Source organism: Entelurus aequoreus, linkage group LG04 (genome assembly GCF_033978785.1).
Source record: "Entelurus aequoreus isolate RoL-2023_Sb linkage group LG04, RoL_Eaeq_v1.1, whole genome shotgun sequence".
In the NCBI taxonomy this organism is placed as follows: domain Eukaryota; kingdom Metazoa; phylum Chordata; class Actinopteri; order Syngnathiformes; family Syngnathidae; genus Entelurus; species Entelurus aequoreus.
In genome coordinates, this window is record NC_084734.1 from 68172057 (window position 1) to 68187056 (window position 15000).

Below are 15000 nucleotides of genomic sequence, written 5' to 3' on the forward strand. Positions count from 1 at the left end.
GCTAACACTGCACAATCATCTGCGTATTGTAGCTTGCAGATTTGGCAGACCTTTGTCTTGGTGTGGACTTGGAGACAGCGAATGTTAAAAAGGCGGTATTCGAATTGAACACCATCTTTATGATCCAGGCCACGATGGAAGAGGTGGGTGATGGCAGAAAGGAGGAGATTGAACAGTACTGGTGCCAGGACACAGCCTTGCTTCACCCCTTGAAGAAGCCTGGCTGGAGTTCTCCAGAGAAGACTCTGGCTTGCATCCCATCATGCAGTTGCTGCAGGATGGAGAGAAATTTGGGTGGTACCCCAAGTTTAGACAGTTTAAGGTTTCAAACGCTTTGCTGAGGTAGATGAAGGCAATATATGGGTACTTGCACTGCTCTCTGCTCTTCTCCAAAGTAACTGCCTTAAGACAAAGACCATGTCGGTGGTGGATCTCGTCTTCAGGAAGCCACATTGTGTCTCCGGGAGAGCAGCTTCCGAGATGTGCTCTTGAGCATGATCTTTGCCAGCACTTTCCCTGCGATGGAAGAAGGGAAATTCCACGGCTGTTCCCACACGCTGCTTTGTCACCTTTGTACTTGTAGATGACCACAATGTTGGCATCCTTCCAGTCCTGTGGGAGGGTCTCATGTTCCCACTTGTGTGAAATGAAGAGGTGCAGGCGCCGTGTAAGAAGATATCCGCCATGGTTAAAAACCTCTGCTGGGAAGCCATCGGGTCCTGCGCTTTTGTTGTTTTTCAGGCCCCTGATGGCTTGGCGGGTTTCACAGTACTGTGGTGGAGAGTCAAGGTGCATAATTGTAGGCAGGTCTGGGAGTCCATCCACGATGTGGAGATCAACAGGGTTGGTGTGGTTGAGGAAAGTCTCAAAGTGATTTGTCCAGCGGCCAAGGATCTTGTGACGGTCCGTAAAAAGGGTGGTTCCATCAGCTGAGCGGACAGGGGCAAGTGTCCACTTCCTTGGGCCATATAGGGCTTTGATGGCATCATATAAGCCCTGAGTGTTGTTGCAGTCTGCAAGGTTCTGGATCTTTTTAGCCTTCTGCACCCACCAGGTGTCCTCCATGCTCCGGAGGGCGCACTGAGTAGAGGATTTTGCGGCAGCAAAGGTGGCTTTCAGGGAGGGAGATCCAGGGCAGGACAGGAGGGCTTTATGCGCTTGGTGTTTGGAGTGTAGGCGTAGCTGTAGTTCGGCAGAGTTGCAATCAAGCCAGTCCCGGTGCCGTTTCCTTGAGTGGCCGAGCACCACTGAGGCTGCGCTATTGATGGCATCGTGCAAAGCTGGTTAGTCAGTAAATTCCTCAGGGATCTGATCAAGGTTGTTTACAAGGTGCCGTTGGAGGTTGTCTATGGTGGTGGAGCTGTTTTGTGCTGTGCTGTTGAGTTTCCAGTTTGGAAACATATATATATATACACACACATACGTAAATTTTCTTTACGTGAAAACAAATTAAAGTAAAATAATGTATTGTAGTCCCCAGACAAAGCCACACAAAGTCCAATACTATTATTAACATTTATTAACAATCTTATGAGAGCAAATTCCAACAGGTTTTATCTGCCGTGCACTTTTGTCTCCGTGCTTCTCTAGACACACAAGATTTCCTCACTCTACACCGATCCACTTTCAGGCACGGACGGTATGTTTGGGATCATGGGAAACATTTACATCAAATCAAAACCAGGAGATAATTACGGTATTATCTAAAGTTCCGTCCAATTGTGTTTCAAAGTGAAATTGGCCACCGAGCACACCGCTTGGACTCTCGTCACTCATCTTTCCTCTTGCGTGTGACCTGATCACTGACCACGTAACAACCCGTGCCGCCTTTCGGCTTTAGGTGCAGTCAAAACAAATAATCCTCGTTAATTTATGATTACTGTGATAACTATTTTTATTAATCACTTGCGCTAATGTTGACAGCCCTAATTAAAACTATACACAAGCACAATCACATAGATCAACCTTGAATCAAAGTCTTCAATATGGAAACCGACCCACAAGGGACTGAGGCTGCTAAAGACTCATTATAGTAATGAGTTTACTATTGACCAACTTATTCTGTTACCATGAAGCAGTCACACTTATTGAATGTTAATTTGACTTCTCTTCTTCTTTAGAAGTCAGATCAGTGGCTTCTTAGTGACTGTCAATTAAAATGTACTGTCAATCATCATATCAACACTCATTGTTGATATCGCATTTCTGATCGCAATTGCAATACATCCGTGTCAGAAAAGGAAATCTAAATATTTGAGAGTTTTTTGACAAGTGAGTTGATCTCTTTTTTTGTTTGGTAATAGCAAGTATAGCCAAACGGGGGATTTGACTGGATTTGCAATACAATCAATAGTGGTGACCTGCTACCTCTTGGTGTTTTTTTGCAGCTGCTTGACAATGTATGCTGGACTATGTAAAAAGCATACCTTCCTCACAGTAATAGTGGGTGTATAGATTTCTAAGTATACAGTAGATCAGGGGTGTCCAAACCCCTGATCTACAGTATACAGTATGGCCCACGAGACGACGGCACAAATTAAATTTAAAAGCAACAAGGCCATGCATTCATATTAAATTTAATTACATGGAGGTCAGACCGGATGGCAAATTGTGACCTTCGTGTGGACAATATAAGAAACTCAGGTCAGTGACCATGATGGTATTCTATACGGGACGGTATAGCTCGGTTGGTAGAGCGGCCGTGCCAGCATCTTGAGGGTTGCAGGTTCGATCCCCGCTTCCGCCATCCTGTCACTGCCGTTGTGTCCTTGGGCAAGACACTTTACCCACCTGCTCCCAGTGCCACCCACACTGGTTTAAATGTAACTTAGATATTGGGTTTCACAATGTAAAGCGCTTTGAGTCACTTGAGAAAAAGCGCTATATAAATGTAATTCACTTCACTTCACTTCACTAAGCACAGCATATTACATACATGACAAATCTAAACAACCTTTCCTAGTCATGGTACAAAAAAAAAAATCAACCAGCACAAACATTCTACACAGATGGTCACATGTAACACAACCTGCTCACTGAATTTTGTGGAAATCATAAAAAGAGTCCCAAACACCATAAAAAAAAGTCTAAATTACACACATTTCAATCCATTGCAAGGCATGATGGGAAAAACGCAAAACACTCCCTCCACACTTATCCATGTTTGACTTTTAACTGCTTGATATTTCTGAGTGATTACACAGCTTTAAGGAGGTCGTCACAGAAGTAAACAAGGTAGGAGTTGACCTTTCACATACGGTACTCTTAATATCTATCTATCTATCTATCTATCTATCTATCTATCTATCTATCTATCTATCTATCTATCTATCTATCTATCTATCCATTTTCTACCGCTTGTCCCTTTCGGGGTCACAGGGGGTTCTGGAGCCTATCTCAGTGGATGTATATATATACATATGGTTACTTTGCATTCAGTTGGCTTTCGGCCCCGGCCAAATGTATTTAGCCCAACGTGGCCCCCCAGTCAAAAAGTTTGGACACCCCTGCTGTAGATAGTATCAATACCAGGGTGGGTATTGCATCTGATTGATACTATAGTGATGGGATCTATACTTTTTTTGCAGTTTGTCGTCAGTACGTCCAACAATTTACTCGATATTCAACAGAGTTCATGTGTCTCAACTAGTCTGTCAGTGCATATAATGCACTTCCCTCTCCGCTGCTCACTCAGGCACACTTTGCCCCTCCCCTTTCTTGCTTCACTGACTACTGACTTTATTTTTCACAAATATTTACCTGCAATGGAAATTATTCATGTTGTTATTTTTGACATTATTGCGTTAAAAATTGTGTTACTTTGCACACCTGACTTATTTCTTAAATAGCTGTGTGCAATTGAGCATAACAAAGGTGTTATTTCAATCAACTTTATACTAATGCATTTTTGTACAGTTACAAAAAACATTTGATTTTGAATAAAAAAAATATTTTTCCTGTGTCATCATAGTCCTAATCTACTAACCAGAGGCAAACCTATTCAATGATTATGACAGATCAAGTCAGAGGATCGGTATTAGTATCGACAATACGAGTTCTGTATTTACTTGGCATCGGATCCCAGTATCGCCCACCCCACCTCACAATGTTTTTGTGATTGATCGAAAACATTCTGTAGCAAGACTGGTTCCTCCCCTGCTCCTATTATTTCTGTTCAGTCCAATACCATCATCCTGTGCTGACAGGAATGTTCTGTCTCTGACCTTTCATTTGTCACTATTGATTAGGGACAGCACTTACAGCCGATGGCTCGTGTCTCCCTATCAGCATTAGGTAAATATGTCAACTGAAAAAAAAAAAAAGAGACAGGGAGAAACATCTCTGACCTGGTCTCTAGCGGGACGTTACTGTTGAGCACCCAGCTGTCTTGAAGCTGCACAGACTCTGGTGTGGTGGGTCCCTCGCCGGGGCCAGTACTGGGGGCGTGAATGGGGTTCCGCCCCCCTCTCAGGGTGTTTCTGTTCAGGCTGTTTGCAGACTGGTGCGACAAGGTGTGATGGTTGTGCGGTGGGGGCAGTGGAGGCCGTAGCTTGGACTGGGTGTGGTGGTTTGCCACCCCTGAAGAAAGAGAACAATGAAAACATTAGTCAAAGGAAACAAAAGGAAAGTTCAGACAGGCATGTCCAAATTAATTTTACAGAGGGCCACCACATACAGAAAATGTTAAGAACTCAAGAACCCCTTTGATACATTGTTGTTATTGTACAGCACAACCTCGGTTTTTGTATGCCTCACTTTTTATAAGATTGGCTTTTCCACAGAGATTTTCAACAAAAAGTTTGTCCTAGTTTTCATACACTGTATCAATTATAGTACAGCCACATAACTAACAAATCTGTTTGCCCACATATTATTTTGTCATTCTGTGTCGCTCCTTTATGACATCATCAATGTTTGACACTGTAGTTTGTTTGCTAACCAACACTTACACTACAACTGTAAAAAAAGCCACTGTGGATACAAAGAAAGATGCAAATACCAGTAGTTTGAGAAAAAAGGTGAGAAACACGATTGAACACTAATGTCCCTCCTAGTGTTGTCCTGATACCAATATTTTGGTACCGGTACCAAAATATTTTGGTACATTTTCGGTACTTTTCTAAATAAAGGGGACCACAAAAAATTTCATTATTTGGCTTTATTTTAACAAAAGATCTTAGGGTACATTAAACATATGTTTCTTATTGCAAGTTTGTCCTTAAATAAAATAGTGAACATATTAGACAACTTGTCTTTTATTAGTAAGTAAACAAACAAAGACTCCTAATTAGTCTGCTTGCATATGGAGTTACATATTGTGTCATTTATCATTCTATTATTTTGTCAACATTATTAAGGACAAGTGGTAGAAAATGAATGATTAATCTACTTGTTCATTTACTGTTAATATCTGCTTACTTTCTCTTTTAACATGTTAAAATGTACCGGTAATAATCACCTATTCTTCTGTTGTTTGATACTTTACATTAGTTTTGGATGATACCACACATTTGGGTATCAATCCGATACTAAGTAGTTGCAGGATCATACATTGGTCATATTCAAAGTCCTCATGTGTCCAGGGACATATTTCCTGAGTTTATAAACATAGTATACATTTTTTTTAAACGAAAGAAGATTTTGTGATGCTAAAAAATATTGATGTAATCATAGTAGTATCGACTAGATACGCTATTGTACTTGGTATCATTACAGTGGATGTTAGGTGTAGATCCACCAATGGCGTTTGTTTGTATTGTAGCGTCCCAGAAGAGTTGGTGCTGCAGGGAATTCTGGGAATTTGTTCTGTAGTGTTTATGTTGTGTTGCGGTGCCAATATTCTCACAAAATGTGTTTGTCATTGTTGTTTAGTGTGGTTTCAATATATGGCACATACTGTATTTATGACAGTGTTGGGATTGTTCATACGGTCACCCTTAGTGTGACATGTATGGCTGTTGACTAAGTATGCATTTCATTCACATGTGATCAGTGTCGTCAAAGTTCATATGGTTGCCTTAATGGTTAATATTTGGACATCATGAAATCTTTTGTTGACTTTGTCAACTATGGGTAAGTTAATACTCATCCATTATTATGGCTCCGATGTGCTGCAGGTGTGAAGTGAAGCATGTAGAGCTATCACGCGTCCTACTGGGTTGATACTTGAAATAATCGTACTTGGTTTGTCTCCATGGAGACAAGCATTAGTGATAATGAAGTAGTTACAACGCTGCTGACTGCGGACAGACATTAGCCATGTCTTAAAGCACCTCTTTCTGAGACTGTTCTGCATGACACGTCGTCGGGTGGGGGACCGGCACTTTTTAGAGGCGGTATAGTACCGAATATGATTCATTAGTATCGTGGTACTATACTAATACCGGTATACCGTACAACCCGAGTCCCTCCATAGTGCAACTTCTAAATCACTAATCCCGGGCCGCTCATTTGATATCCAAGGTTTAAAAGAAGTGGCAACACCATTAGCATAATATCTGAATAAAAGTCAGCAAGCCAGCATTAGCACGTCATACTGAGCATCTAATCTGTCAAAGCAGGTGTCATATTTGGTGGGGATTCATTCAAATGTAATTTTTTGGCTGAATGGACATACATCCAACCAGCATCGCATTGGTCCATTTTAATTTGAGCAAATCTTCAATGTCACAGCACAGCCAAACCGTGTGTGTGTGTGTGTTTGTTTGAGCAATATCACAGCAGTCAGCACAGCATGCACCTTCATCCTTTTGCTCTCAGACTTGGGGAAACACGTCAGAATCCAATACCGGTCATCCAGCACTGAGCTAATGGACTGTTGAGTGAGCGAGCTAGAAAAACAAACCCGGATGACCCAGGCAAAAACACCCAGTCACACATTCTATTTCTGTCTCCGGCTATTTGAGTGTGTGTGTGTGTGTTTGTCTCATAAATGTGAGCGAGTGTGTGTATTTGTACATCAAAATACTGTCAATAAATCAGCACTGGAGTATGGACAATCTCAACAAAGTTGCATCACATCTTGTGCAGCCACATTCTTTTTGCACGTACACTCACACGCCGCCGATTAAAAATACAAATAATAAGCCGAACATTGCCTGCAGTGTAGACTTGTTTGCTATAATTAGTGCCTTAGTTCTGATGCAACTGACTCAGTATTCCAACATTCCTCAAACATTGTTTCATTCTCTTGATTTTACGCACCTCATTGGTAAACATATTTTAATGACTGTGTTTGCATGTTGCCTTCCAAGTAGTGATCAAAAGACAGGGTGGCTTCATACAGTCAGCACAGATTCAAGTAGCATCAAACAAAAACTTTTGTGAAGTTGCACAATTGTGTTAGGTCTCCTTTATTATTCTCCTACAACATATTCTTCTTTAATTTGATGAGGGAAGAGGGGATATGAATTGGATCCTGGCTGAATCTCTGCTTGGGTAATTGTTACTTCTAATTCCTCATAGACGGGTATTACAACAAATATCATGGAATCAGGACCGCCCCTGGCTAAATTTCACTTTAAGTACCGTATTTTTCGGACTATAAGTCACAGTTTTTTTCATAGTTTGGCCGGGTGTGCGACTTATACTCAGGAGCCACTTATGTGTGAAATTATTAACACATTACCGTAAAATATCAAATAATATTATTTAGCTCATTCACGTAAGAGAGTAGACGTATAAGATTTAATCGGATTCAGCGATTAGGAGTGACAGATTGTTTGGTAAACGTATAGCATGTTCTATATGTTATAGTTATTTGAATGACTCTGTGAGGGGCGTGGCCTGCGGGACTGCAGCAAGGCGGGATGTGCCAGGACCTCCTTCGAGATTAGCGACAGGTGCGTAGATGACACAGCTGAGAGTGTTTGTCTGATCACCTGTCGCTCTGTTAAAGGGAGCAGTCGGGAAGGAGAAGGGGGTGGATGGTCGTTGAAGGTGGCGAGTTGGCAGCGGAGCACGAGCGAAAGGCTGCAGAAAAAAAACATTTGTGTGCTCACTGAGAGTGACGGACACTTGCTGAAAAGCATAAAGAACTATTTATTGCAAAATAAATCATTGTGTGCCAATATGACCGAAGCTGTCTGTGGTGATCCAAGGAACCCTGGGGAGCAAGACTTCCACAGACTCTTACCATAATATGTTACGTTAACATACCAGGCACGTTCTCAGTTGGTTATTTATGCGTCATATAACGTACACTTATTCAGCCTGTTGTTCACTATTCTTTATTTATTTTAAATTGCCTTTCAAATGTCTATTCTTGGTGTTGGGTTTTATCAAATACATTTCCCCCCAAAAATGCGACTTATACTCCAGTGCGACTTATATGTTTTTTTCCTTCTTTATTATGCATTTTCGGCTGGTGCGACTTATACTTCGGAGCGACTTATACTCCGAAAAATACGGTACCCCACTTTACAAAACAATTTCCCACTTTTCTATCTATGTGAAACCATTTTTATACTTTTTAAATACAACTTTCATTTAATTTCATGCATGATTTGGAGAAATAAATAGTTTATGTTTTCAGTGCAAAATAACACATGACTAAAAGCTATATTTGTTACACATCTCCAATCTGGGATTCAAACAAAGTACAATTGCAAGCCCAGCACCACAGCGGATGGTTGAAATATTGGGGGGAAATTTTGCAGTATATTATTATCAGTGATGGAGCAGGAAAGGGGCTCAGAATACGTTTGCGCCTTCTAATTCAATCATCGACATTTTACATGGGCTAATTCACGCAAAATGGGGACCTCCCATGGATTGCAGGGCCCTACACACAGCGTGTGATCTGCGTATATGAAGGGGCGGCCCTGCATGGGAGTGAGCTCTCTTGTACTCCGGCTGCTTGGAAGGTGACCTGTTTCCACCGCCACGGGGATGCAGGTGTCATCCACATGGAACAGATGCTTGTGATAGAAGGGAAGGAGACTCTAGAGAGATAAAGGAGGTCTGACCTCATCCTCACAAGAGACACAAAACATCTGTTTGCACATGCAAATATCATCTTGGGAGAAAAGACACATATCCAAAGTTGCATTAACACATACATTCACTTCAACACTGTTGAAAAATACTTATGATGCTAAACTCTTGCAGATAGTGTACATTGTTATGAAAGTCGACAAGCGTGGTATTATTATCCTCTCTTTGTCCGATTCGGTTTTATATCTTCATGAGTAATGGTTCACTTGATGTTGGCGTCCTTTACTGAGTTGTAAAGCACACCGATAAAGCTTGTTTGCAAAAAGCCTTTCATGAGTAAATTTGATGACTATGCATCACAACAAGAGCACTATCAATGTGAAATAGCACCTTCCACACCAGACCTAGGCAAATAACAGCCCGTGGGCCATATTTGGTCAATAAGGTTTTTCAATCAGGCCCTACGGACGTTTCCAAAATAACTTTTTTAGACATTTAACATCGAAACTGTAGCCGCCATTATGATGTGCAGTGCTGTTTTCAAATTACCGTAAGTCTTGAACTAGTGTTGTCCCGATACCAATATTTTGGTATCGGTTCTAAAATGATTTCGATAATTTTCGGTACTTTTCGATACTTTTCTAAATAAAGGGGACCACAAAAATTTGCATTATTGGCTTTATTTTAACCAAAAAAATTAGGGTACATTAAACATATGTTTTTTATTGCAAGTTTGTCCTTAAATAAAATAGTGAACATACAAGACAACTTGTCTTTTAGTAGTAATTAAACAAACAAAGGCTCCTAATTTAGCTGCTGATGTATGCGGTAACATATTGTGTCATTTTCCATTCTATTATTTTGTCAAAATTATTAAGGACAAGTGGTAGAAAATTAATTATTAATCTACTTTTCATTTACTGTTAATATCTGCTTACTTTCTCTCTTAACATGTTATATCTACACTTCTGTTAAAATGTAATATTCATTTATTCTTCTGTTGTTTGAATGCTTTACATTAGTTTTGGATGATACCACAAATTTGGGTATCAATCCGATACCAAGTAGCTACAGCATCATACATTGGTCACATTAAATGAGTGTCCAGGGACATATTTCCTGAGTTTATAAACATGATATAAATAAATAAAAAACAAAGAAGAAGATGTGATGCCAAAAAATATCGACGTAATCATAGTAGTATCGACTAGATTCGCTCCTGTACTTAGTATCATTACAGTGGATGTTAGGTATAGATCCACCAATGGCGTTTGTTTACATTGTGACGCCGGTGAGCTACGATGTGTAGTGAAGCATTTTTAGTTATTCCTCGTCCTGCAGGGATGATACTTGTAAGAAACTTACTTTATTTGTTGCCATGGAGACCAGGATTAGTGATTTAGAAGTCGCTAAAACACTGCAGACTGGGGCTGGACTTTAGCCGCTAGCTAGCTAGCCATGTCTTAAAGCACCTCTTCCTGTGGGCGTTTCAGTGTTATAACTTCACCTTTATCTTTAGCTTTTAAGCCAAAATGCGTCCGTTCTCCCTTTTCTGTCTACACACTGTGTCTGCTTGTAAGTACTCCCTGATTGTGACATGATCTTGAGAAATTAATCCACGCCTTTATCTCGACTCGTCTAGACTACTGCAATGCCCTTTACGTAGGCATTAGCCAGGCCTCCCTCGCCCGCCTGCAGCTCATGCAGAACTCTGCTGCTCGTCTGCTAACACAGACCCGCAGACGTGAGCACATTACCCCTATATTAGCGTCCCTTCACTGGCTCCCTGCGCGTTACCGAATCAATTTTAAACTCCTTCTATTTGTTTTTAAATGTCTAAACAACATCGCGCCAACATATCTCTCCGACCTCCTTCAGCCTTACTGCCCCACCCGATCCCTAAGATCAGCCGATCAGCTGCTGTTGACGGTCCCTGGCACAAGGCTGAAGCTTAGAGGTGACAGAGCTTTCGCCGCTGCTGCTCGCAAGCTCTGGAACGACCTACCTCTGAGTGTTAGACAAGCCTCCTCTCTTCCCGTTTTTAAATCTCTCTTAAAAACATACTTTTATTCCATGGCTTTTAACACTGAGCGATCTCCATCCTGCTTTGGCGCCCCATAATACACCTGCTGTGAACCTGCTTTTATGTTTTATTTATTTATTTTTTATCGTGCTCTGTTTGTGTTGTGTTGTGTTTGCTCGGTTCTCTTATCTTTTAACCTGCCCATTGTACAGCACTTTGGCTACCCCTGTGGTAAATTTTAAATGTGCTTTATAAATAATGTTGATTTGATTTGATTTGTGCGCTGCCGAACATGCTCGTCTGCTTGTAAACCAGCAATGACACGACGTGATGACGACGGGGGCGCGGCGAACTGGTACTTTTCAGAGGCGGTATAGTACCGAATATGATTCATTACTATCGCGATACTATACTAATACCGGCATACCGTACAACCCTATCTTGAACTATGGAAAGTGTTTCAATGGATGGAATCTGCGCTTTTGAATAATACACAAGTTATTATGGTAATTAGCGACACCAAGCAGTGGGGGCGGGGTTTGTTTTCCATAACAGCCTGTCTGAAACGCTGGGGTCAGGGACAGAGGTGGAGGCAGATTTTTAAACAATGATCTGCAGAAAAGGGATATTATATCAGATTGTAAGTGTTTTTACCTTTTGCGTTCATATTTTGTTTGTTGAATATTCGTTGCGTTTTGCTTGATTGTAAAATATGTCGATCGAGGCAGTGGTCTGAGAAGTAAAAGAGGAGTGAGATTCATACGTTGTTAATATAAAAAAAATGTTTCAATGTATATCCTACATTCTTCAATATAATGTACATTCTGGCTGTCTTGTTCAGTAAAAAAATCTAAAATTCCATTCAGTTTTTTGAGGTGGTCTGTCATAACGTATGCGCTGGCTTGCTCTCTCTCGTATTCAAATTTGCATACATGCATGTGTTGCTCTCCGTTCACCTTCCTTCATTTCATTTTTTTTTCCCATTTATTTATTATTTTATTATTTATAAAAAAGTACAAAGTTGACAACACATAATAATATAAATTAATATAGCGCAAAAGGTAATGTATAGTATGTAATGCGTGATTGTCCAGTTTTGCCTGAAAGGGAGTGGGAAGAAGATAATTTATTTAATCCCACCCCCAGTTCTCCATTCAGTGATTATTCACATGAGTTTCACTCTTACTTTGTTCAAGGATTATGATACAGATGTTGTATCATAGTGGCATAAACAATGAGCTCATTTTTGGAATCGACATGAATATTGTATGGCACACCTTGTTTGTCAGAATGACAGTTAAACATGGTGGGCATTTTTTTAAGATTTCCAGATAGAACTTACAAATATTGTTTGTAGCACTGAGAACGGACACAGCCGATTAACAAAACAAATGTGTGAGACCAAACCTGTGACTTTGGAGACCAGGGTATTGTCCTATAACTATACGGGATGGGGGAAAAACAAGAGTTATGATGGGGTGGCAGATCAAAAAAGAACTCCAGTGTAAGCTGCATATATATGCACTAATCAAAGCAAAGATATGTCTGACATTCTAAATCTTTATACTTAGGGTCTCAAACACGTGGCTCGCGGGCCCGTATTTTGTGGCCCACCATTTAAAGGCCTACTGAAACCCACTACTACCGACCACGCAGTCTGATAGTTTATATATCAATGATGAAATCTTAACATTGCAACACATGCCAATACGGCCGGGTTAACTTATAAAGTGCGAATTTAAATTTCCCGGGAAACTTCCGGTTGAAAACGTCTATGTATGATGACGTATGCGCGTGACGTCAATTCTTGAACCGGAAGTATTGGTACACCATTGAATCCAATACAAAAAGCTCTGTTTTCATCTCAAAATTCCACAATATTCTGGACATCTGTGTTGGTGAATCTTTTGCAATTTGTTTAATGAACAATGAAGACTGCAAAGAAGAAAGTTGTAGGTGGGATCGATGTATTAGCGGCAGACTACAGCAACACAACCAGGAGGACTTTGAGATGGAGAGCAGACGCGCTAGCCGCCGACCTCACCTTGACTTCCTCCGTCTCCGGGCCGCCGACTGCATCTATGATCGTCGCTCCGTCGATCGCTGGAACGCAGGTGAGCACGGGTGTTGATGAGCAGATGAGGGCTGATGTAGGTGGATAGCTAATGTTTTTAGCATAGCTCTGTGAAGTCCCGTTGCTAAGTTAGCTTCAATGGCGTTGTTAGCAACAGCATTGTTAAGCTTCGCCAGCCTGGAAGGCATTAACCGTGTATTTACATGTCCATGGTTTAATAGTATTGTTGATTTTCTGTCTATCCTTCCAGTCAGGGGTTTATTCCTTTTGTTTCTATCTGCACTTAAGCCCGATGTGCTATCACGTTAGCTCCGTAGCTAAAGAGCTTCGCCGATGTATTGTCGTGGAGATAAAAGTCACTGTGAATGTCCATTTCGCGTTCTCGACTCTCATTTTTAAGAGGATATAGTATCCGAGGTGGTTTAAAATACAAATCCGTGATCCACAATAGAAAAAGGAGAAAGTGTGGAATCCAATGAACCCTTGTACCTAAGTTACGGTCAGAGCGAAAAAAGATACGTCCTGCACTGCACTCTAGTCCTTCACTCTTACGTTCCTCATCCACAAATCTTTCATCCTGGCTCAAATTAATGGGGCAATCGTCGCTTTCTCGGTCCGAATCGCTCTCGCCGCATTGTAAACAATGGGGAAATGTGAGAAGCCTTTCAACCTGTGACGTCACGCTACTTCCGGTACAGGCAAGGCTTTTTTTATCAGCGACCAAAAGTTGCGAACTTTATCGTCGATGTTCTCTACTAAATCCTTTCAGCAAAAATATGGCAATATCGCGAAATGATCATGAATGACATATAGAATGGATCTGCTATCCCCGTTTAAATAAAAAAAAATCATTTCAGTAGGCCTTTAACTTCATGGTTTAGTTTATTTGAGCCCCTCGCACCCTGGACAGTTAATAGGTAAATCTATTATGGCAATCTTAAATACCACTAAAAAAGATCATTACCAATAAAAATTACAGCAAAAAAAAATACATTGGGCAACACAAAGAGAAACTTCCTTTCAGCAAGTGGAAGTGTCTTTGACCATCTCACTGTCGAAAGAATACCATTTTTTACATTCAATTTTACATTATTTAATGACTTAAGGCCTACCATAGCTCAGTGTCTCTATAGCTGCTGGTAGAAGTAGTTATCACATTTACCCCACCCAGAATCTACCTTCTGCGGCCCCCAGTTATATTGAGTTTCAGACTCCTGCTTGATACAGTAGTACCTCAACTTAGGAGGACAATTAAGTATGTCAATTAAGCGCCGCTTTTTGAAAATAAATGACATCTATTTCATACACGCTTGGCCCCCTCTTAAAACACCACATTTTTAACATGTAACACACTTTTTGAAAATAAAAAACAAATTTTAGACAATATATTTTTGTTTGAAAATCCGTACAAAAATGTGCTCCAAACAACTACAGTAGTTTTATGAAATATTATAAGAACATTGTACGACTTGGGGTCTGGACTAATGTGGTGTCTCCTTTGGGCTGCTTCTCTGTCATGTAACAATAGGTACTAGGAATCTTTGTTTCGGTAGCTCTGCTGCAGCCTATTTTCTCTTTGTTGCAGTGCCTAGTTTCTGGGTCACGGGGCGTGGCCACCGGCATGCACACCTGATACTGATTTTGTCCTGACTACTTAAGCTCTTCACTCCCTTCACTTGGCGCCTTTAGATTTTCTGATGTTTCACACTTCTACTAATGTACATCTCCTCTGCTTTGGCTCCACTCACGCTTCTCGTTCCCTGTGGCTCAGTGTTAATTGTAGTGTTAATTGCTATTCATCGAACCTTCTGTGTGTGTTTCCATTTCTCACACCTTAAGTGTGCATTCTTAGTTATTTTTTACTCACTTCTGTTTGAGTGCTCTTTTTCTTATCATTCTTTATCATTTTGCTACTCTGCGTGCTCGTCCAGTTTTTCGAGTCAGGAAAAAAGAATGAACCAAAACACAT

General features: G+C 40.8%; 1 protein-coding gene across 13 annotated transcripts in view; it reads right to left on the reverse strand.

The window, feature by feature from the left end:
• tenm2a (teneurin transmembrane protein 2a) overlaps positions 1-15000 on the reverse strand; it is a 639454-nt gene that overhangs the window by 179830 nt on the left and 444624 nt on the right. For all 13 annotated transcript variants that reach the window (XM_062045574.1, XM_062045572.1, XM_062045573.1 and 10 more), the window contains one exon: positions 4347-4578. In XM_062045574.1, the coding sequence (XP_061901558.1) occupies positions 4347-4578 (232 nt within the window). The remainder of the gene's footprint in view (positions 1-4346; positions 4579-15000) is intronic.